Source organism: Meleagris gallopavo, chromosome 3 (genome assembly GCF_905368555.1).
Source record: "Meleagris gallopavo chromosome 3, MGAL_WU_HG_1.1, whole genome shotgun sequence".
NCBI lineage: Eukaryota > Metazoa > Chordata > Aves > Galliformes > Phasianidae > Meleagris > Meleagris gallopavo.
In genome coordinates, this window is record NC_139406.1 from 53,241,741 (window position 1) to 53,264,240 (window position 22,500).

Genomic DNA, 22,500 nt, shown 5'->3' on the forward strand with positions numbered 1-22,500 from the left:
CTGGTGTTAGTTTAGAGGGTTAAACATGTTAAGTTGGTGGCTTAACAGCAAGCGAACTTCAGACAAAGCATTTTGTTCTGTGTTTGCATTTTGCTTCCTTAGATACAAACTGTTTATTTCCTTGAGCTGTTAACGCAGCACCCATCATCCCTGTCAGATCTGAGCGACTTAGACCAGCACGAAGGTCAAACACCACCCAAAGGATTCCTCCTGCCCCAACAGCCGAAACACAGCCCGCCTCTCACTGCTCGGGGTCACTACTTCACAAGGTGAAGTGCCCCCGGAAGCCCGACGGCATCGCAAAGCCCGCCAAGCCTGGGCGCTGAAACGCGCATGCGCGACGCTCTCCTCCATAAGTAACGCCCCCTCGTGACGTCACCGGCCCGCCCAATGAAGAGCGGCGGCTCTGTTGGCGCCAAAGCTAGAAAGGGAGGCGTTGCGGCGGGGCTGGGGGTTCCTCAGTCGCCACGCCCCTAGGGCTCCCCTGCCACGTGACCGGGGTTCGGGCCGCCCTGCCGGGGGCGATGCCCAGTCGGAAGGTACCTGCGTGCGCGCCGAGGGGATCTGTGCGGGAGGGAACTGCGCGAGGCGGGTTAATCGCCGTGCTCCCCTCAGGGCGAGCTCCGGCCCCGCTGCCCGCCCTCGCCGCTGGGAGCTCGGGCCTTGAGGCTCCCCGGAAGGGGTCGGCTCCGGCCCTCTCCGACGCGTCCTGGACGCTATGCCCTCCCCGCTTCGTGCCGTGGGGGTTTGCCGCCTCGCGGCCATACGCCGCTCGTGGCGGTGCGGCGGAACACCGCGGAGGGGGCTCGGCGGCTTCGGTGGCAGCGGGGGAAAGCGAACCTCGGGGCTTTGGTCGGGACGGGCGGGCTCCGTGCCGCTCTCTTGGTGGCTCGGTCTCGGGGCGCGGGCGGAACGTGAGCTAAGCGGAGGCGCGCGCCGTTCGGGGTGCTGCCGCTCTGTGCCCCGGCCCCGTGCTGCCGCCTGGCGCCTGTGCGGGGAACCACGGCGTGGCTTATGGTGGGTCGGGCCTTAAACATCGCCGAGCTCCAATCCCCTGCCGTTTCCAGCCGCCGGCTTGGGCTGCCCGGGGCCCTGGCCAGCCTGCTTTTAAACACCTCCGGTGAAGGAGCATCCGCAGCTTCTCTGGGCAGCCTTGTACAGACCTCCAGTGTCAGGTGTAGATGCTAAAAAAAAAAAGTTTCTCTTTTTGGTACATGGGTAGAAATGGTATGAGTATTCCACACCAGTTTTAGTACAGCTAAGTTTAAAGTCCATTTTTATTGAAAGATGTAATCAGACTTAAAGTAACGTACTCTACCATGTTCATATCTTCTTCTAAAGGTTCTATAAGTTATTGACTGCTGGAAAATCTACAGGTGAGCAGCTAAGGCGTTAACATTTGCTGACAGGTTTTTGGTAATAAATAGTAGACACTGTTTCTAGTTACTGTATCAGTGAGAGCTGTACCGGTCAGGTGAGAAGACAGCAGTCCTCTGCATTTGCTGACTATTCTATTCATTAAGCCACTCTAAAAAATAAACCAACCTGATATTTAACTAATGTGTGGTGTTATGATTGTATGCGAAATGTTTCGGATAACTTAATCTTGAGAAAGCTTTTCTATGTACTTCTGTTCTCATCAGTTTGATTGGTAAAGTGGTGATTTATGTTTGACTACAACTTGGCACAAGCTATATGTAAGAAGTACATTTCAGTAGTATCCTTATTCCAGGAGGGTTTTCTCCCTCAGTGTTATCACAGTAACTTGTATTGATGCTTACGTAAGCATGTGTAGGTTTAAAAAAGCCACTCAGCGTTCAAGTGGTAATATTACATAGTTGTGTGTGTATATCCACATGTGTATCAGTAAATCAGAAAATAGCCTTTTGTTAACAGAAGTAATAATCAGAAACATAAGAGTTTTAAAACTTAAAAATATCTGTCCCATACATCAGCATCTGTAGAAGTATTTTGGAAAATAATATTTCTTTTTTTTGTTTTGAAGTGTATGCTAACAGTTTGGAAGGAGGAATGCCAGGTCACTGTGACCGTAGTTATGTAGCTCAGCATTTTTTGCAAATGATTACAACTTGGTGAGAACACTTCTTAGCTGAGATTGTGGGTATTCTTGCCAGTTGACTTTGGAAAGGATGTGTGCTGGTTTTCATTATGGAAAAAAAAAACAGCTCTACTTTTGGCTTGAAATAATACAGCCTCATTTTAAATCCTTGCTTGAAGGTTTAAAATGCAAGGATATTTTAATATTTCAAGCAAATGAAAATCTTAATTTCCATCCAGGCATTGAAAATGGAAACTATACGTTCAGGAGCTCAGTGGCATGAATGCTGAGTTCTGCTGAGAATGAGATTTCTGTTGTCAAATTCAGTTTTATGCAGTCTTAACGTTGGGCTTCTAAAGCCTGGAACTCCTTTGTTCTAATTTATGAGTGTTTTCATGTGAAGATTGTGAAGATGAAGGCGAAAGATGAGAATGGTTGTTGGTCAGTGTTTGATATCACTGTGTGTTCTTCTGTGGTGTATTCAGAAGTTTTTTCTAATGGGGAAAAAAAGTTTTTGGGATCAAAAACTTCAGCATCTTGCCTGCTCTGTGCTAGAGAAGAATACAACAGTTGTATTGAAATAATTTCTGTTCTTAAGTGGTGCAATTAACCAATCCGCAGGTCAGTAGCAGGAGTCATACAGCAAAACCTTTTCTTTTTTGTCCTTCAGCTTGTGTTGTTTTTGTGTTAGAGAAAGTGATGTGTCAAAGAGATGTTGCTGGTGTATGCAGTAGATACTGTACTAGGTCATGCTTTTGTGGGGGTTTGTTTTGTGTTTTTTTGGCACAGGCTCAAGGAAGTGGCATTGTCTGGTGTGTAAATGCCTGTGTGCAGTTAGTAGACATTGAACATATGGTCCCAGTGACTGCATTTAGGGTGCCTCTGCTTAACAAATATTTGCAGAAGTAATGATATATGGATTGGTTGAGTGGAGATGTTCTGGATAGGACCATCTAGTTAAAAATCAAAACCAACCCTCCAGCCTTATACATTTAGCAGGCTGGTGTTCAATCATTATGTATTTGAGATGTCTGTCTCACTTTTCCTCTCAGCACACCCCTACCCATAGAGGCTGATTTGCCCTTTATTTTGCTGAGAGTTACTGCAGGGGTAATGAGGGAAGGATTGTTTTGTGCCCCTTTGGCATGGAGGGGTTGATCCTAATCCAGTGACACACACAGCACTGTTACTTTTTTTGATACTTAAAAGGAATTGCTCCAGAGAAAAAGTACAATGCTTTCATGAACAGAGGTCAGCAGACAATTTCTGCATGAGGTAGCATCCTAGTCTGAACTTAAACTCAAAATTAGAGGGCATATTTTGTCTCCAGACACTGTGCTCAAATCCACGAGATTATTCTGTGGCCCTTTGTTCTGCAGTACGTTTTGATTTTTGAGATGCACTGGATTTACGTGGTCTGACTCCTTTGAACTTCACTTATACCAATACCTTGGGTTTGGATACTTCATGTGCAACATTAGTAATTACCCAATATATTATGTCCCACTTTTATGCCAGAGGAAAAAGATTGATTAACTTTGTGACTTTGGGTGAAAAGAACTCGCTGTTTGTGTTGCAGTTCTTTAGGAACAGCATGTCCTTTGGACTAGCTTTGTTATAAATACTGAGAGAAAACAAGTTTCTTCAATTATCAGTTTCCCCATTGCCCTGAAGCAGAGCGGAGGCAGGGAAGCTCTAAACCTTGGAGTTCATGTGCCAGCCGGTGTGTTCCCACGGCAGCAGGTCTCTGTGCAGAGGTGCGAGGGAGCAGCAGCTCTGCAGGGTTGGCTGCCATAGCCATTGCCTTCCTGAGCACAGGCACAATCCCATGGTGCCCATGAGCCGTGCACAGAGTGCTCTGCAGAGCTGCTCCCATGGCTGGTGGTTGGAGCCTTTGTCCCGAGAGAACTCGGCAGTGTCACCTGTGCTCTTAAGTATTTGTCTTTTGAGCTTTGACTGTGTAAATCTAGCTTTATTTTTCTGTTCCACAGGGCATTCATATTGCAGCTTTCTAATAAAAGTGTGCTTTGTTTATATGAGCACAAGTTGTTTTGTGCACGTTGAAATATATGCATTTTACATGGTGTATTTTTTTAAAAACACTGTGCATATATGTGTGTGTGTGTGTGTGTGTGTGTATATATATATATATATATATATATATATATATATACACACACACGTAGTGTGTGAGCCCTCTTTTTATGTGCCTTCCCACAACACTGATGCTACCTCATCTGCCATGGCACACTGCACCTCTTCTAGAGTGTTCTTTTTGTTCCCATTGGTACTTGCAGTGCAGGGAAACGGAGGGATTCTCTGTGAAAAGGGATTTAATGATTTTTAAGGATAATATGGTAAGAAACAGGACAGAGTCATTCTATAGTTCTGTGTTTGAAATGCTTCCTGACAATAGAAATTCATTACAAAGCCTATTTTACGTAACTCTTAGTGCATGCATTTGTGTGGCTTTCTCAGTTGTTTCCAACTGCCTCTGCTTTTAATTGACCATCAAAAGCTGTGTATTGTAAACCCCCGAGCAAGTCATAGCGATGTTACTGACACAGATGCACATTCTTTCAAACTGCAGTACCCCAGTTAAGAAACATGCTTGGATGAACCACATTTTGATCTGCCACGTTTTGTTATGGAAAATTTATCTTGCGTAAGTTTAGAAGTCCTGATAGCATACATGTAAGCAAGCTTTTCAACATTGGTTAAGGTTCAAAAATAACTAACACAGCAAAAATTAACAAAGGAGTTGACTAGAATCCCCTCTTTTTGAAAAACACAAATAGAAGATTTTAATCTGCATTCAAATTATTGACTGGATATTCCTATGTAATCTACAGTGGGATTACAAATCAATTGGCATTATATATGTGCCTGAATCTATTCTCTGTGTTTCAGTGTATAATTAGGACTGGTTTAGTGTATAAAACAGGACTGGTTGACTGAAGGGACAAACCAAGGTGCTGCTCACTGTGTTCTTTCTGGAAGTACCTTTTTCATTATGGCCAGCATTCAGAAATTAAGGAGGAAACAAATACACATCAGTCACAAAAGCTGCCCGTGACCTCTTTCTTTCCCTCTATCTTTGTGTGCTGATTAACGTAGCTTTGATGTAGTAAAGTACAGTCAAACTTTTATAAAATGTTTCAGCAATAGAGTGAGCTAAAGTCTTTATCATGCATTCAGTTCAATTTATATGTGTAAAATGATGTAGAGTCTTACAGGTAACAGTTTAAACTGGTTTCACATGTCAAAATCTATTGCATGAAATTAGTGCTGGGTGCAAATGAGGAGCCTGTTTTCATAGCTTACCTGATAGTCGGAATGACTTTCACATTGCACATAAGGAAAGTGCATCACTTAATCTACTGTTATGGAGAAATAGATGAAAACAAATGTTATTCTTAAAGCTGAAAGAGTTCTGTCTGGTGTTCTTGGTATTTTGCTGCTGGTTGTTGAATGGAGCGCTGGCTATTGATTACCCGGTCTGACCTCCTGCACAACACAGGATTCAATCAGATTAAATGAGAGTTTGAAGGATTTATGTAGTTATAATGTGTTTTACTGAGCCGCTCTTAGGACTGTCATCGTCACTGGGCAGCTAACAGACCCTACAGACAGAACTTAGATGAGCAGCAAATGGCACACTTGTCAAAGATCAGATTTACCCGTGACAATTAGTGCTACTGTTGTTGTGTGGTGTTGCGTAAGAAATGCTTGGAAGTTCTAAACTTCTCTTTTTCCATCTGTTTTAAAATAAGGAGTTTGTTTGGAAGTATTTAGAAAAAGGGAATTTCTAGATTCAATAAATTTCACTTGAGAAGCATTATGCATGTGCAGTGTTTTTGATGGGTTTCTTTTTCTTAGCGGAAGCGGTTTTGGAATGCAGAGTGCACGTCCTTCCCAGATGAGACAACCCTACAGCTGAAAAAATCAAGTCTCAGGACATCAGTGGCTGCTGCTTCAATTTCCAGTGCGTGGCTTAGGTGTGGGGATGGCTTTCAGAGTACTTCTATGCTGGAGGTAAAATGCTGGCTTGCTTAAAGGTGTAAGAAAGAAAAGCCAACTGGTAGTGTGGTTTCCATGCTTGACTGAATAGTCACCCTTTTATGTATTGTCCCTAAATGTGCTATTTAATTTAACATTTGGGGTGGAGAGCCGTTTCTTCCTTTAAAAAGAAATTAAAAATGGAACAAAATGACTTTATTTTGCATTAGAAGTGTTCTTGTTAGATATAAAGAGATTGTTTGCAACAATGAATTAACTGTAGAAAAATACTGCATTATGACCTTGCAACTCCTGTTTGGAATTATATATCAAATTAAGCTTAATTTTTTTTTTATGTTAGTTTTGGTCATGAATTGAGATATTCAGCCAGCTCTGAGTGAGAAAGGGCTGTGTGTTGAAAATCTTCAACTGATTTTTGTTTCTTTCTGGTACTGAGCAGTCCTAGTGTTACATAGCTTGTGGGATTTAATGAAATACAGACAGGACCACAGAAAGCTTTTCTGCAGCCTTGGAACAGGGCACGTGCTTTATTAAGCATGGTCTTCCTGCCCCTTTTTGACATTTTAATGCTGAAAATAGTGGCTTTTGTTCTTCATAAGGTTAGATGCTGTTCTTGTCATTGTCACAGAGAGCTTAACTTTCATCATTGAGGAAAATATAAGCTTTCATGTTAATGTCCTCATGATACTACAGTGTAGTAGGAGACTGAAAAATCAGTCTGAAGTTGTGCTCAGTTGTGGTGGGTGTATAATAACAGATCTGAAGTATATAAGAACAATTTTAACACAGTGTTGATAATCTTGATTACATCTCTCTTTCTAGTCATTGAGATCTGCTGGTAATAAATCTAAGACTAAGAAGCACCTTGGACCACTTCTAACAACTGCGGAAAGCCCAGTTGGTATGTTACAGCAGTGTCATCTCGGTATTGTCAAAAAGACTTCTACTTTGTTTTGTCCCTTATCAAGGTGTAAGCTGCTAAAAGTACTGGTTTTCTTCTGTTTTTGTACTTAGAATCTACTTTTGATAAGAGATAGTCCTGATGCTGTTGTGTTTGGGCTCCTCTCTTTACCTAGAATGCCAGCTCTGCAAAACTGCAAAAACTTTAGCTATTGCTCTTGAACAGGTAGACTACTATTAATACAGTATAGACTATGTATCCTAGCAGGGACAGAACACTGTCCACAGTTTTAAGTGGAGGAAGTGAAAACTGACTTGTAGCTGTCTAGATAGAGGGTGAGATAATTCTCACTTCATTTTAGAGACTGAGAAGCAGGCATGAGAGAAACAAGGTATTTTTTAAGTATAAGGAATAGACAGTGAAACAGAACTTTGCCAACATCCTGCATTCACCATCTTCTGAATGTACCTGAGTCTGTTTAGTGTTGTGATTGGAAAAAGAACTCTAGGCATGATGAGGAGTATGAGGACTTATGGACTGTCTCCATATCTTTCACTTTTCGAGTCCAGAGGAAAGGAGAGATAGGGCAGTGATTTCTTCAGTCTTTGTCTTTCTACTTGCTCTAGCAGCAGAGAGAATCAAAATGAAAATAAAGCATGACTGTATAAGAAATATTTAAGTTAACTTTCCAGTGTTGATCTCTTGCTTGCTGACAGAGCTGGTAAATTTTTTCCAGTTCAAAAACAGTTTAGCATAATTTTTATAGGATTTTAAATTTAACTGTACTATATTTTTGTAACAATCTAAAACTTTACAATTCTCTTTAATAGGATCTGCTGCTGAAAGCTCTAAGGAGGTTGAAGACATAATTTGGACCTCTAGTGGCAGTGATTTTTCAGATGATGAAAACAAAACATCGATTTCAAGGTTACACAACAAAAAAAGTCTCACTTGCAAAGCAGAGAAGTCACAGGGCAGATGTTTTTTGTTAGAGGACAGAAGTGATGAAGGTAAGTTCAAACACAAGCAGATTTGTCAAGAAACTTTGTCAGCTTTAAGTGCTGTGACAAAAATACTGTGAGATCATTCTGGCTAAAGGACATGACTTAATCAAAATAGATCTAGATCATCTGGAGGACTTTCTTCCATTGTATCAGTGAGTATAGCATAACCTCTTATTTTAAATTATGTAAACAAACAAACAAACAACTTTGGAGTCCAGTAGCATTTTGTAGCATTTCCTTTCCTATGCTCATACATGCTGGTGTTGTGAACACCTTCCTCTGCCTGCTCTGTTCTGCTAGTGGATGTTGCTGTCTCTACATATACTGAATAGATGTGGCAGGCTTTGCAGCTGCAGATAACATCATTTTACGTGGCATGAGTTTTCATTTCAGTACACAGTATTCCTTGTTTTCTCTGCTAGCTGTATTGTGCAAGCAACCATGAGTTTTGTTTCTAGGAGTTGCTTTCTATTTCATGGAACAAGGCATGCCAGATAGCAGAGACTTTGATTAAAGAAGTGCAGCTGAAGACAAAAATCTTGTGTGCTTTATTATACAAGTTGATTAGGATAATGTTTAATTGGCATTAGAACTTATTTTCGATGTGATTACTTAAGCTAGATCTGAAGCATTACAGACAGACTTCAGATCCTGGTTATCTGGTAGCTTTCAAACAGTACTGTGAGTTGAGCAGATGGATTGACTAATTTGTTTTTTGTGGCTCTGGCTAAGCACATTCCTTTGGTTTACAACAAACTCAGTCTTCCTATTTCTTCTGTATTTGTCATTGATTTTGCACGTCATTGATTTATCTGGTCATCTGTTGTAGTTTTTAGTAATTTTTGTTCTTTTAGAAATGGAAGGACTGGTCACTTTGTGGACTTTAATCTGTTTACCAGGAAACTTTCAAGCCTGCTATTAATATCATTTTATTATACTTGTCTCTCATATCCCTTACAATAAACGGTTCAATAATAAATATGTAATACAGCTTTTAATTTTTAATTTTAATAAGACAGTACACTGATTTTCTTTTACTTATGAGTTAGCAAAATTTGGTTTCTCTATGTAAATGACAAAACTGATGCTTTATGTACCAGCTTGAAGGTATCAAGGAAATGAAAACATTTCCTTTTCAACTCTCTAATTTATTGAGTTGTTGAAGGCAGTGGGGCATAAGAAAACTCCCCATTAATAGAAAACTGCTTTTCCTTTTTTTCAATTTTCAGTGAGTAGTACTGGTTATGTGCAGTAATTGTAGTACTGTACATGGATATCTGTGTATGCATATTACATATGTTCAGTTGTAAGTATGGGGATAATAGCCAAGAAAATATTTTAAAAGTGGCATGTCCTTTCATGTGAAGTTCACCTTCAGAAGTATTGGCACCTGAGTGTGACAAGATAGGACTTGGGATTCGTGCTGCCATCATAAGTTGCATGCGGTGCGACACATAGCTTCAGGAGACCTCTTTGTGCTAAACTAGTCACCAGTGGCTGTATTTAAAACTTTTTCTATATAGCTTCTTTCATTTTAGAAACAGAAATGAATTCACATAGGCAAACCAGAGCTTTCTGTTTATTTGTCTGGGTGGCTTCAGAATTAGGAAGTTCTGTGAAGAAATTAGTGACTTAAACTGCTGTAGCACTGTAACGGAACATACTACCACTGTTCCACATATCTGTAGAGATGCCTAGAGCATCATTACATGTACGTGCCTCCTTTATTTGCTTTTTGCAAAAGCAATACAAGCAAAACTCAGGTTTTCAGTTTTCCTCCTCCAAACTTTATCTTCTCAAAATTCAATGAGGTTCTTTTTGCCAGTAGCTTGTGTGCTGAGACACTTGGATCTGAAGGGGGACTGTTTAGGAGGACTGCTACAGCAACTCAGGCTTCCACTGCCTTTCAGAAGATCCTTGTAGATGTGTACAAGTGTATTTCTGGACTACATGGTCACGAGTGTGGTGAAAGAGCAGCGTCTGTGTTTATTGCCATTTTGTCACTGTTCTTTGTTTGAGGCAAACACTTATTTTCTTGTGCCTGATTGTTTAGGAGAAATTAATACAAACATCTGTCTGGTGTGCTCAGAAGTTTGGTTTGCAGACCTGTGTATTTGGCCATGGTGTTTTACAAGGCTACCATTTCAAGTATTTTTTCATGTATGGGAGTTACTACTCATAACAGATGTCAATTTCCATCAGCTTTGCAGCTCTTCCGGGTCACTGTCTGAAGTACTTGCTTTTATATAAAACAGTTAATTCTGAATAAGTACACTTGGAAAAAAAAAAATCTGATGCAACCGGACGGAAAAAACCATAGGCACTCTAAATCCTAAGAAATTAACAACTAAACCAAGTACTTACCTAAGTAGTTAAAAATGCTGCCTCCTCATGGGGCAGTACTTTGAATTTTTATTTTTTAATACATCCATTCATGGAAGCTTCTATTTGGATTTTACGAAGGACGGGATCATAAAGTAGTTAAACATAAAGGCAGGTTCAATGTATGTAGCATAATATTGTGCTTTTCCCAAGTCATGGATAATTAATGTTTTACTGTTTAAATTAATATTTTTGAATAATATGTGAATGAATAAGAAACATTATTGCAAATTTTCTTTAGATGAATCAGAGTTTATTGACTGGGAGAAGGATAGTGATTCTACAGATGAATGTGATGAATCTGAGAAAGATGACAGCTCACTGGAGATATCAGACACTGACTCCTGCACAAATCTTAATTCTCTACCTGTCCAAGAGGAGAATGATGAGCTTTGTAAGGTAAGAAACTGTTTTCTTTTAAAATAAGTTTTTCCTCCTATAATTATGTAGTGTATTCTCATTTGATTGCACTTAACTTGGAGGGATGTGAGGCTTCTGTTTACTTTATCTTTAAAAGGAATCCTGTTCACAAGAATTTCGGGATATCTTCCCTGACTGCCAAACTTCAAAACCACCAGTGCCCCACACCTAGAAATTGGTAGTGTGATTGCTGAGACACAGAATGACTATGATGGGAAGGCACCTCCCTGGGGATCATCCAGTTCAACCCCTGTGCTCAATGCAAGGTCTGATAGAGTGAACTGCTCAGGGCTGTGTGGTTGTGTTTTGAGTACCTTCAGGCTTGGAGACTCCACAGTCTTTCTGAGCAAGCTGTTTAATCACTCTGAGTAAAGTTTATTCTTAATTTAAATGGAGTTTCTTGTGTTTCAACATGTATACAAAAAGATGCCTGGTGGATAGATTTCTTACCAGAAATGTGGTGATCTGGATTCTCCGTAGCCCTTGTCTAATGGCTTTCTCCAGCAAGTTGATGTCAATTTCCTGTTATGTGCTGGATCAGACAGCTTCTTATTTCTCTGGAGTGTTTTGGGAGCTTGACTATATCAAATTCAGTTATTGTGCATAGGGCATAATCTCTGAGCGGTGGTGAGGTAAGAGACCAAGATAGGACTCTCTTTTTAGTGATGAGGACTGGAGAGCTCAGGAAAAGGCAGAAGTAAATACTGAATCGTATCGGCTAAGACTGGTAGTGTTTCTGTTCTTGTATGGGGGAGGTTTTTTAACTGCAGAAAGAACTTAAAGAGGGAATGTCCTATCAAGTACAGAATAAATCTTAAAAAAAAAAAAAAAAGTTTTTTCCAGTGAAATGAATTGTATTAAAAGACTTGAGATTTGATGTAGGGAAGGCTGACATCGAGCTTCTTTCTGGTGCTGTAAGCCAGGCGCATCATCAGGAGCCTCTCCAGTGAGGCCCTTGCTCCTCCCTGTTCCTCAGCAATGTGGGGGCTGGGGTTGGTGTATGTGGTGTATGAGGGCTGGCATTGCTGGGCCTGGAGGGGGCAGAGTAGAGCTCTGACCACACAGAATCACAGAATCGTAGGGGTTGCAAGGGACCTCTAGAGATTGTGCAGCCCAGCCTCCTGCTAAAGCAGCTTCCCTGCAGTAGGTCACAGAGGAAAGTGTCCAGGTGGGTCGTATCTCCAGAAAAGGAGACTCCACCACCCCTCTGGGCAGCCTGTTCCAGTTCTGTCACCCTCTAGTAAAGTTTTTCCTCATGTTCCTATGGAACCTCCTATGTGGTTTTTCATCCCTTGAAGTAACAGGAGAGTGACCTGTCCCTTCGAGGAACCCAGTGAGAGGACGAGAGGCTGTGTCACCACATGAGGACAGCGTTCCTCAGCGAGGGTGGCTGAGCGCTGTGTGAGGGGCCAGACAGTCCGTACAGCCCCATGCTGGGAGCGCCGGCATGCGGTTAGCGAGTCCCGCGCTGCTAGGCGCGCAGCCCTTCGGGAACCTAGCGCCGGTCTCCAGCTGCTCCCTCCGTGCCCGCCAGGGGGCGCCGCAAGCCCGCGCTGCGAGCGGCGGGCGCTGCCCGGCCGGGCCGTTACCTTGCTTCCACAGCGGGTTCAAGGGCGTGAACCTGGTGGAACAGACCCGGGATTTGTGCGAGCGGCAGAAAGTCGTCCCGCTTCTATTACATCAGCATGAGTTACCTCACTGTAGATGGAAAGTTGGGTAAATTTTTAGACACTTCAATATTAGTAAGAGGTGAGCCCTCGAGATAAGAGGGCTTTTTAGATGCAAACTTATGGTACAAAATTGTTTAAATTAACCAGAATATTTACAGTACTACAGGAGTCCCTGAGTAAACAGGGCAGGAGGATGCCTTTGCAGGTTTCCCTTTTCCAGTCAGAGTGTCACGCGGTGGGGATTTCAGCCTTACCAGTGAACTTTCCTCTGGGAATTTGATGTATGTAGGAGGGTAGTCATTTGCTGTCACTTGCGCACTTTGCTTTGCTTGGGATATGTCGTTTTCCTAGGAAAAATAGCAGACGGTTGGGATGGTTCCAAGAGAGAATACAAAAGAAGTGCTCCCCACAGAAGGTCATTTGCTGTATGAGTTTCTTTCAAGAAAAGCCTCTTAGTTTTGTGGCGTAGTTCATGGTGCAGGGAGGAAAAAAGCCAGATGTTGATATATCATTTTTGTGGTGTTTACTAAACCTCTGGAACCCAATGAAGTGTGTGGATAATCAAAAGACCTTGACATTTATTTTACTCCACTTCAAAATACGCCAAACACCAGGAGGTTCTAGAGGTTTAGGATTGCTGCCAAATATCTTTATTGTACTATTTATGATAAGAGTATGCTAGGTTTCTACTGGGAAATGTAAAATAACTATTTTCTTCCCAATATATTAGTAGATCTAATTTGAAAATTACTTCTATTCAGTGACAATTAACTATGCAGAAAGACTTGTATATTGGTACAGAGATGAAACTTCTGCTTGTGCCAGGTGCAAAACTAGTCCCATTTCAGTCTGTGTTTCATCTTAAGTCCCTATGCTGTGCCTTTCTTAGCAGCTAGCTGCCTCTGATGTGTAAAGCTACTTGACAGAGAGTGAGGAAGGCAAGTTGAATCTAGTCTTGTGGTGAGCAACTATTAGCTAACTTATGGCTTTGTTCAGAATTTTTGGGAAAAAAAAAGGTGTGAGATACGACAGTCTTTATTTGTATCTCTTTAAGTGCTGAATGAGGGCCCGGACAGCCTGTGCAGCTCTGTGCTGGGATGTGGTTAGTGAGTCCCACACTGCTAGGCGCGCAGCCCCTCGGGAGCTTTTGTATTTTGTAATTACTAAATTTTCTTTGATTTATAACTGGTTGAATTTTTGTTTAAGGTGATGCAGAACAAACTTCTAGCAAGGCCTGATCCCAGAAGGTTTTATTCTGAGAGCTCCTCTGCTCTCAGTTGTCTGTGAAGGAAGCCTGGTTGATGTTTTGCTTGGAGACAGTGCTGCTAGAATAAAGATTGAAGCTAATGTTAGTTTTTTCAGCATCCACATTTTCCAGAAGAGCATTATCTAATGAACTCAGAATTGATCTCGCACATTTACATGCAATGGTAATGACTACTTTGACTTGCGCAGAGGTCTTGTTTTATGAGTTTAAGTTCCATATTGTATTAATCTTTAAATTGCTTGCGATTTATGAATATTTTATGGATTATATGAAATCTCATGAAATGGTTTCTGTTGTAAAGGGACCCTAAAGATTAGTTCTAAATGCATTGCTATGGTCATGGACAGCTCCCACCAGTCAGACTGCTCAGGGTCTGATCCAACCTGGTCTTGAATGCCTCCAGGGATGGGTATCCATAGCTTCTCTGGACAGTCTGTGCCAGTGCCTTAGCACACTCTGAGTAGGGAATTTCTTCCTAATGTTTAAATCTACTGTCTTTCAGTTTAAATCCACTACCCTTTTTCCTATCGCTATAATCTCTGATAAAGAGCCCCTCCCCAGCTTTCCTGTAGCCTCTCTTCAAGTACTGGAAGACTGCGATGACGCCTCTCCAGAGCCTTTTCTTCTGCAGGCTGAATGCTAACTCCTTCAGCCTGTCTTCATAGGAGAGGTTCTCCAGCCTTCTGATCATCTTCCTGGCGCTCTGTACTCAGTCCAACAGCTTCATGTCCTTATGCCAGTGACCTCAGAGTTGAATGCAGTGCTCCAGGTGAGGTGGATCTCAAGAGAGCAGAGTGAAATGGCAGTCACTGCCCCACTGGCAATGCTTTTCATGTAGCTGAGGATACAATTGGCTTTCTGGGCTGCAAGCATGCTCTGTTGGGTTGTGCTAAGCTTCTCATCAACCAACAACCTTCTCCTCAGGACTGCTCTCAATCCATTCTTAGCCCAGCTTTTTTTTGTGCTTGGAGCTGCCCTGACAAGTGCAGAACTTTGTCCTTATTGAGCTTCATGGGGTTTGCATGGACTCACCTTTCAGGCCTGTACCTGTCACTCTAGATGGCAGCACTTTGCTCCAGTGCATCAGCTGCACCACTCAGCTTGGCTTCCTTGGCAAACTTGCTGAGAGTGCCCTCAGTCCCACTGTCCATGTTTCTGACAAAGATATTAAATAGTGGTGGTCCCAGTGTAGATGCCTGAGGAACGCTACTATTCTTCTAGTGCTGTTGTATGTGAATTTGTGTTTTCTACCATAAACCACCTACTCTGCAAACATTCTCTGTCCCTTTGTGCTAAGTGGCATCACCTCTGCAAATTCCTACCCAAAATATTTTGCAACTTTATCCCTTAAAGTAGTTTTCATGTAATATATAATTTCTGTGTCTTATGGAATACAGTTGTCTTGTCCTGTGTTAAGCATCTTTATCTGTTTCTGATGGCTGTCCAGATTTGCTTGCTTTCTATGCACAACAAGAGAGTTATTCCAGAATGATAAGAGTTTTTTTTTTTGCCCTTTATAGTGTTAGAGTATAGGAACTAAGAATTCTTCTGTATGTTCTATACAGCACAAATAAAACATAGCTGGTTACAGCAGATACTTTATTGCAGAACATGCTAATAAGCTTAACTGCTTATCTTGACATCTAATGTGGCTGAAAATCCACCAAAAAGCTACGTAAGAGCTTGTTTTCTTGAAATACAGATTGAATGGCAATAACCCTGAACTATCTTGTTGAATGATAAGCAATTAAAGATAATCATATTTTGTTTAAAATTTTTTTAAAGGGTTCCACAACTGTTTCAGTTTCCTTTTGTGTAGCAGTCTGTGTGCACTGATAATTGGAGATCTGATGTGATTTTTGTGCAGTTGTGCAAAAGTTAATTTGATCTTTTTTTGAATGAAAAGAACAGATAATTTGAAATGCATTATTTGAGACTTTCCTAGGTGTGGATTTATGTATATGTACACTTTATGGAGTCATAAAATCACCAAGGTTGGAAAGACTTCCAAGACCATCCAGTCCAACCATCCACCTACCACCAGTATTTTCCCACTAAACCACATCCCTTAGTATGACATCTAAATGTTTCTTGAACACCTCCAGGGATGGTGAGACCATCATCTTCCCTGTTCCAGTGCCTCACCACTCTTCTAAAGAGGAAATTTTTCCTAACATCCAATCTGAACCTCTGCTTGTGCAACTTGAGGCCTTTTCCTCTTGTCCTATTGCTGCTCATGTGGGAGAAGAGACCGACCCCTGCCTCTCCATAAACTCCTTTCAGGTAGCTGTGAAGAGCTGTAAGCTCTCCCTTCAGGCCTCCTGTACTCCAAACTAAGCAATTCTATTTCTCTCAGCCACTCCACCATAGGGCTTGTGCTCCAATCTGAGGCCGTCTCATCTGTCAAAATTGTGTCAGTTGTTTAGAACATTTATTTCTTGCTGTCTTAATGTGTAGTTGTTTTTTTTTTTTTTAGAAGTCTCTCTTCCTCTGTGGTGTTAGATGTGGGAGTTCAGCATGATATTTTGAAGAGCTCACTTTAGCGAGTGGAAGAATCACGCGAGGCCAAGATTTTGCTTATGTTTCTGGCCCTGCTTTTGTGTCTTTGCTTTTTGATCTATTACATTGGTAATTATAGCTATTATTGGCTCGGTATTTAGAATTAAGCATAGATCTATTGTTGTGTAACAGATTTTAAAATAGGTTATTTCAAAGTAGGGACTCATTATTATGGCAAATGGAATTTGTGTCGTCTGTCAGACTGATGACTTAACACTGATAAAGGATGATGATGTGACTATATTGTTGCAAGCAATTATTTTTGTCAGTCCATTACCAAAGGAAGTCTGTTGGAATATATACAAGAAACGCACAAGCTTACTATTATTTCCAAACATGTAAATCTAATTAATTAAATTTAAAATAGAATGTCTCTTAGTTCAAGCTGCTCAAAGCGGGCTCAGATGCAAGGTCAGACAAGATTGCTTAGCACTTTTATCCAGTGGAATCTTGGAGAACTCTTTAAGAATGGTGTTTGCACAACCAGTCTGGGCAGTGTCCATCTTCTTTCTCTGCCTCTCGCCTCTCCTATCCCTTCTTCCCCCTGGAAAAAGTGAACCTTGCTTTTCTGGGTAGAACCGGTCTCTTCAGGTGGACCTTCTAGCGTAACACATTAGTCAAGTCTTCAAGTTGATAGCAATACAGGAACAAATGCCACTTGAATTCATACTGGTGAGATAAAGTGATTTACACCTAGACTTCTGGACAAAGCTGAAGAGGTGTGCCAGCTGCTGTCTGCTACAGGCATGTCACTACATCCTCTCATCTAGGAGAGAGCCTCACAGCTTTTTTCCATAGTCGAAGCCAAGAGTTCCGCTCAACATATTGTTTCAGTTATTTGAAGATAATCAGAATAGAAAATTGCATGTTAATGGTTGAGCTGTGACTATCTGTGTTATGGCTAGTTTCTAAGCCTTCAGTTAAGCAACGACCCTATTAATTTTAAATCGGGATCAGTCAGGTATTAGCTAAACTGATAGCTGGCTGGTTCAAACGTTCCTTGCTTTAATGGTTTAAAGTATCTTAGGAAGAATTTTCTTTATAGTCCAGGAGATAAGAGTTCAAATATCAGTTTAGCTGAATTGGCTCATTATCTTCCTTAGGAATGATGCAGTCAGCCTTAAGAGTCACTTGGTTCTCACTAAGTGCCTTTTCTGTGGTGTAAAAAATGTTGAGGGTCTGTGGTGCCCATTTTGCAGGTTTTTTTGTCACAGCTGTGACATACTTGTGTGCTTCCATATATCTGTATGCTCTTGTGGGTGATCCAGAGTGTCCCTGAAGGACTACTTTGAGCTTAGTTTGTGAAATTTCCCGTGTGTCGTCTAAACTAAGTATAAAAGAGCCCTGTATTCCATCCACATCCTGGGTGTACGAAATCTGATGAATTGCAGAAGTTACCACAGTGTCATAAACAGACTTTAGACCCTACTGCCTGTGCTGTCGTTCCAAGACTGTATTTTTATGTTGTTTCAAACACTGGGCTGTTTGTGTATGCTAATCCAACTCCTGTGCTTTGTTTAAGTTAGGGCTTCAGCTGAGCAGCGTGTGCTTTCTTGCACAGCTCTGGAGAGCAACAGCTTTAAGTGCAGTTGACAGCATTGCTATCTCTGCCTACGTGTATCAAATGCTCCTCTTCTTTACTGTATTCCCTTCTTTCTTAAAGAAGACCGCAGTGGCTTGTGGTGGTTTTCTTGTGGCTGCATTCCGTGGGAGGGATCTGGGTTTTCTCAGGCCTGGCATCACTCTGTACTGAGACTGTCAAGAGCATTACAGAGTCTTCAGGAGCATTAGGGAGAAGCATGGAGGTGGATGTTTGCTCTGTCAGGGTCCCGACCTCACTTTCAGGAGGTGAAGCAAATCAAGTGTCTCACATATGTCGCTTTTGTAGTCTGGTGCTTGTACTAGAGGTGGCTGTAGGAATGAGATCATACACTGGGGGTGTACTGCTGTCCTCTGGAAGCAGAGGAAGACAGGAGAGCTGACGACATCAGTAGGAGTTTGAAGTCCTTTGTCCTACTTGTCTCCTACCCTGGAGAAGGCTGTTTGCTGATACGGACAACTTGCTAGTAGTTTTGTGCTCTGCAAAGATCCTTGAAGGCAGTGGGAAAGCTGCTGGGTTTTTTGTTTTGTATAAACTTGTCTTCCAAACCAATTTTTAACAATTAGTCTTGGGGCTCCTCAGGCGAGATGGAAGGATGGTTTGAAATCCTTTCTGAGGGAAATTATGGGGAAGAAAAATTGTAGTGGAATACGAAGGATCAGTCTTAGTTGTTCTGATAATAAAGTGTTTAATTTCACTTTTCACAAAAACAGAACTGTTCTTGTAAAAAGGGTTTCTGATAAAATCTATTGAATGTTGAAGATCTGAAAATAAATCTAGACTACTTTGGAAAATACAAGAAACCAAAGTCTAGAAACAGTTAAAAGCCCCAGTGGCTGTGTTTGTCCCTCTCTTTAATGGATGAAGATGTTTTATATCTGTCTTTGCTTTCTTCCTACATGGCAGAAAGCAGTTTTGTAGGGTTTTTTGATTTTTTTTTTTTGGTTGAAGTTTAATTATTATCATTTGTGCCGCTGTGTCTTTTGATTGGAGAGAGTGCAGTTTTGTGGTATGTATGGAGGAACAGGACATTTGTTCCTGGCTCCTACCACAATGTGGAAGTGTGTTGGATAGATAAGAAAGGAGTAAATGAGATCAGAACAAATAGAATAAGCTGAGAATGTTTATAATAATGTTTAAGAAATGTTGCAGTGGGATCTTTGGGGAGAGGCTGGCTTTTCTGGGGACAATGAAATTGTTCTGGGGTGGGGTGAGGTCCTCATGTTTCTCATAGCCAGTTTGGCAGGGTCTGTGTCATGTTCTGTTGCTCTTGCTTTGTGATAAACAGTTTCTAGACAAATGTCTGAATCATCTGTAGATGACAATTCAGATTTACAAATCTTTTGTTATCAGGACACTTGCATTCCAGCCTAATAACCCTGGTGACTGATTAACCCCTTATGTTGACAAGTCCTGTAGAGATGGGCTGGAACTCCAAATTCCTAAAATGTTAGAGGACTTTACCTGCTCTGCAAGAATCATTTAGCATACTCTCCAGATAGACCAGCTGCATATAATCCTGCTCTCGCATTTTTTCTCTTTAGCATGTTACTCTTTGCCTTCAGAGCAGGCCTGGCAGCTGCTATTGCTTGATAATTTTGTCTTTGTCCTCGGTCTCTTTGGAAAATACGCTCATAGAATCATAAGGTTGGGGATGACCATAAAGATCATCTAGTTCATTCGTGTCCACTAAGCCATATCCCATATCCCTCAGTGCCACGCTGCATGTTTCTTGAAAACCTTCAGACATGGTAACTCCATCAAAATGAAATGATTATTCACTCATGTTGTGAGTTAGAATTTCATGTCTTAAAGATGCCTCCTACTACTCACAACTTCAGCTCAACCTTATAATCTGCAGTTATCACAAGGCAGTGCTGAACCTCACCCTTTGTTGGCTGCTCAATCCAACACAGTGGGCATGCTGTTTGACTCTGTCCCAGTCGTTCTCCACCCACTCAGTCTCTTCCCAACTCTGTCACTATTTCATTTGCTTGTCCCCATTCACCCTCTGTTGCTCAGTCTCAGTTCACCAGGTCTCTCTCTTGCTCAATACAAACATTTAGTTCTGCATCAATGCATACTCTCACCTGGTAGCAACCCTTCAAAGAGGGGTAGCTACAACAGCTCTGCATGTCAGGTGCTTTGCCAGGGCAGTGCTGTTGTTGTATCTTCCAGCGTTCTGCATATGAGGGGTTTTTTTGTTCCTCTGCATGTATATTTCTCATCATTGCATTAGTGCAGAAAAGACGTGTTCTCACTTAGTATGTATCCCAGTGGGACTGTTGAGAGGTTTGATGCCCCTGAAAGGAAATGAGTTTTGCAGACCTTTTCATGGTTCATTTCTCGAGCACGGGGCAGCTAAGTGAGGAAAGCAGAGTGGAGCTGTCTGTATGTGAAGGTGAATGCTATGGGGAGAGCAGCTTCGCATATAGTTCACATATAGTAATCATGGATGAAAAAGGGTAAGGTTTTTTGTTGGAATTCAAATGCTCAGAAAAGTTGCTTAAAAAGAAGTACTCAGCTTTAAAGAAAATTCACTAAGTTTTCCCATCAGCACACTTGTGGGCAGTAGTTTTGGTTCTCTTTTTTGGGGGGGGGGAAAGTAGTGAAAGTAGGAAAAAAAGGTTCAGTGAAAGTTGGTAATAGTGATCAGATATGAAATGTTTTCTGCATGAGAAGAAATTTGGTATAATAAAAACCTTCAGCCTGAAGCAGACAGCTGTGAGAGAGCGTTAAAGAAGACCATGAATAACAAGCAGATGGTAAATGAAGTTACTGGCTGCTGCGTAGAGCTAGGAGACATCAGGTGAGACTTGCAGGTTGGCTCAACATTTAAAAGGAGATTTTCTTTTCGCATGAGATTGAGCTTCAAAGCTCCATGCCATAGGGTGATGTGGATGCTAAAAGATTATATAGATTCAAAACTAGTTGGATAAAATTCATGGAAAAAAATCTGTTAGGGGTTTTTAATACAAAGATCTGGCCTCTGGTTGAAGCCACAGACTGGAAGAAGGAAAGCTGCTGTGTGGTGGTATTGCCACACACTTGTCCTCTTTTAAGCTCTTCCTTAAACATCCGACATTAATCCCTCTCAGAAGCAAACTAAGGGGCTAGAACTGTTCCTGGGAGATTCCCCTGCAGTTATTCCCATCTTTGTATGCCGTGGGCTTTTCAATGTGTATGAATTTTGTCCTTTTTCTGTGGTGAGTTGAGAAGACAACATGTCAAAAGACAATGCTGCAAATAAATATTCTCTTGGTGCAACGCAGTAAGTACCTTTAGCAGCTCTAACTCTCTGTGTCACCTGCTCCTGCATGTGGCTTCTGCCATCTTTTTTCTGTATAGTCTGGTTTATGCTTGCTTCACGTTTTTAGTAAACCTTTCCAAACAGTCACGGGGATGGAAAGGAGCTTATAAAACAACATGGATTCTGTAGAGAGTGGTGGCTGTATTCAGATCTGCCTAGGGAAGCATTTAGCTTCCCTGGAGTGAGCTGGTATCAGGCTTCACAGGTTGTTTTATTAACTTAATTGGATGAGGAGAGAGTGCAGAGGCAAAGGTTTTTTTCTCAATTGAAGCCTTTCATTTTTTGACTAATTGCAGCAGCACCAAGGCATTTGTTTTTGTGTATTTATTGAAGTATATTTAAAAATTATGAAACTTAAATAGTATTGCTGAGTTGCATTGTGAATCTGATATGTTCCAGAAATAGTGCTTTTTCTAGGATATTAAGATATGAAGCTCTCCAGAATCTTCTGGAATGAGTAAACAATATGAATAACAGTGCAAGAAAAATAGGATAGTGTAAATCCACAATACTGAACTTTCTGAAGCTAACAGGATAATTTTGGAGCGTGCATGTGGATGCATGAGTGTATAATGGTGTGGAATAAAGCTGGAAATAAGTACACAACTCTCTGAAGTAATAAAGGAATGGGTTATTCATGAACAGATGGCACAGGATTATTATATTGAGTGTTCATCTAGCTTGGGTCCTACATTACAGTAGTACTAGGAAACGATGTGTGACTGCTTTAAACATTGTGCTGGGGAGGAGGGTCTCTGTTGTAGTTGAGGTGCTTTCTCAGCCTAGTGTTACATGGAGTTTATTAAGGCTGAGGGATCGAGAGATTTATCCTCCAGTGCTTCACTCTATTCCTTTCTGAACCAAATGAAGTCCATAGTCTCCAAACATTTGGGGAAGTGGCTATCCCAATCTAATAATGCATTGTGTTTGATAGAATCAGAAGGAAATAAAAGGATTTTTGGCTGTGAAGATTGTAGATAAAGCACTGTATTTCATAGTGTTCTGTTATTCTTTGCAGGCACGTTCAGGGCAAAGAAATAATATTATGGATAGTGATGTAAGAAGTACTTGTAAAACCATATTGTATAGCTGTACACTGGGAAGTTTCACTAGCTGTGAAATTCAGCTACTGTGCTCCTCCTTTACAGGACTTATTGGAATCATTCTTACAATGCTGAGATATTTGTGGTGTGGTGGAAGGATATAAGAGTGTTTATGTTGTTTATGTATTTGAAACAGAGGGGTCAAGGCAACTCTGCACTAGGGAATTTAGTCACAAGCCTGTAGTTACTGGAAGAGGTGGTAAAG

At 41.3% G+C, this 22,500-nt stretch overlaps 1 protein-coding gene across 4 annotated transcripts in view; it reads left to right on the forward strand.

The window, feature by feature from the left end:
- The first annotated feature begins 367 nt into the window (after nucleotides 1-367).
- Nucleotides 368-22,500, forward strand: part of SPIDR (scaffold protein involved in DNA repair) — a 197,672-nt gene continuing 175,539 nt past the window's right edge. Inside the window, exons 1-5 of one of the 4 annotated variants that reach the window (XM_085221059.1) lie at nucleotides 368-539; nucleotides 5,939-6,094; nucleotides 6,902-6,980; nucleotides 7,811-7,990; nucleotides 10,608-10,765. In XM_085221059.1, the coding sequence (XP_085077185.1) occupies nucleotides 525-539; nucleotides 5,939-6,094; nucleotides 6,902-6,980; nucleotides 7,811-7,990; nucleotides 10,608-10,765 (588 nt within the window). In that variant the 5' untranslated portion in view covers nucleotides 368-524. Of the gene's footprint in view, nucleotides 540-563; nucleotides 1,377-5,938; nucleotides 6,095-6,901; nucleotides 6,981-7,810; nucleotides 7,991-10,607; nucleotides 10,766-22,500 lie in introns of those variants that run through there. The other 3 variants (XM_085221058.1, XM_031552853.2, XM_031552854.2) reach the window with 3 other exon arrangements.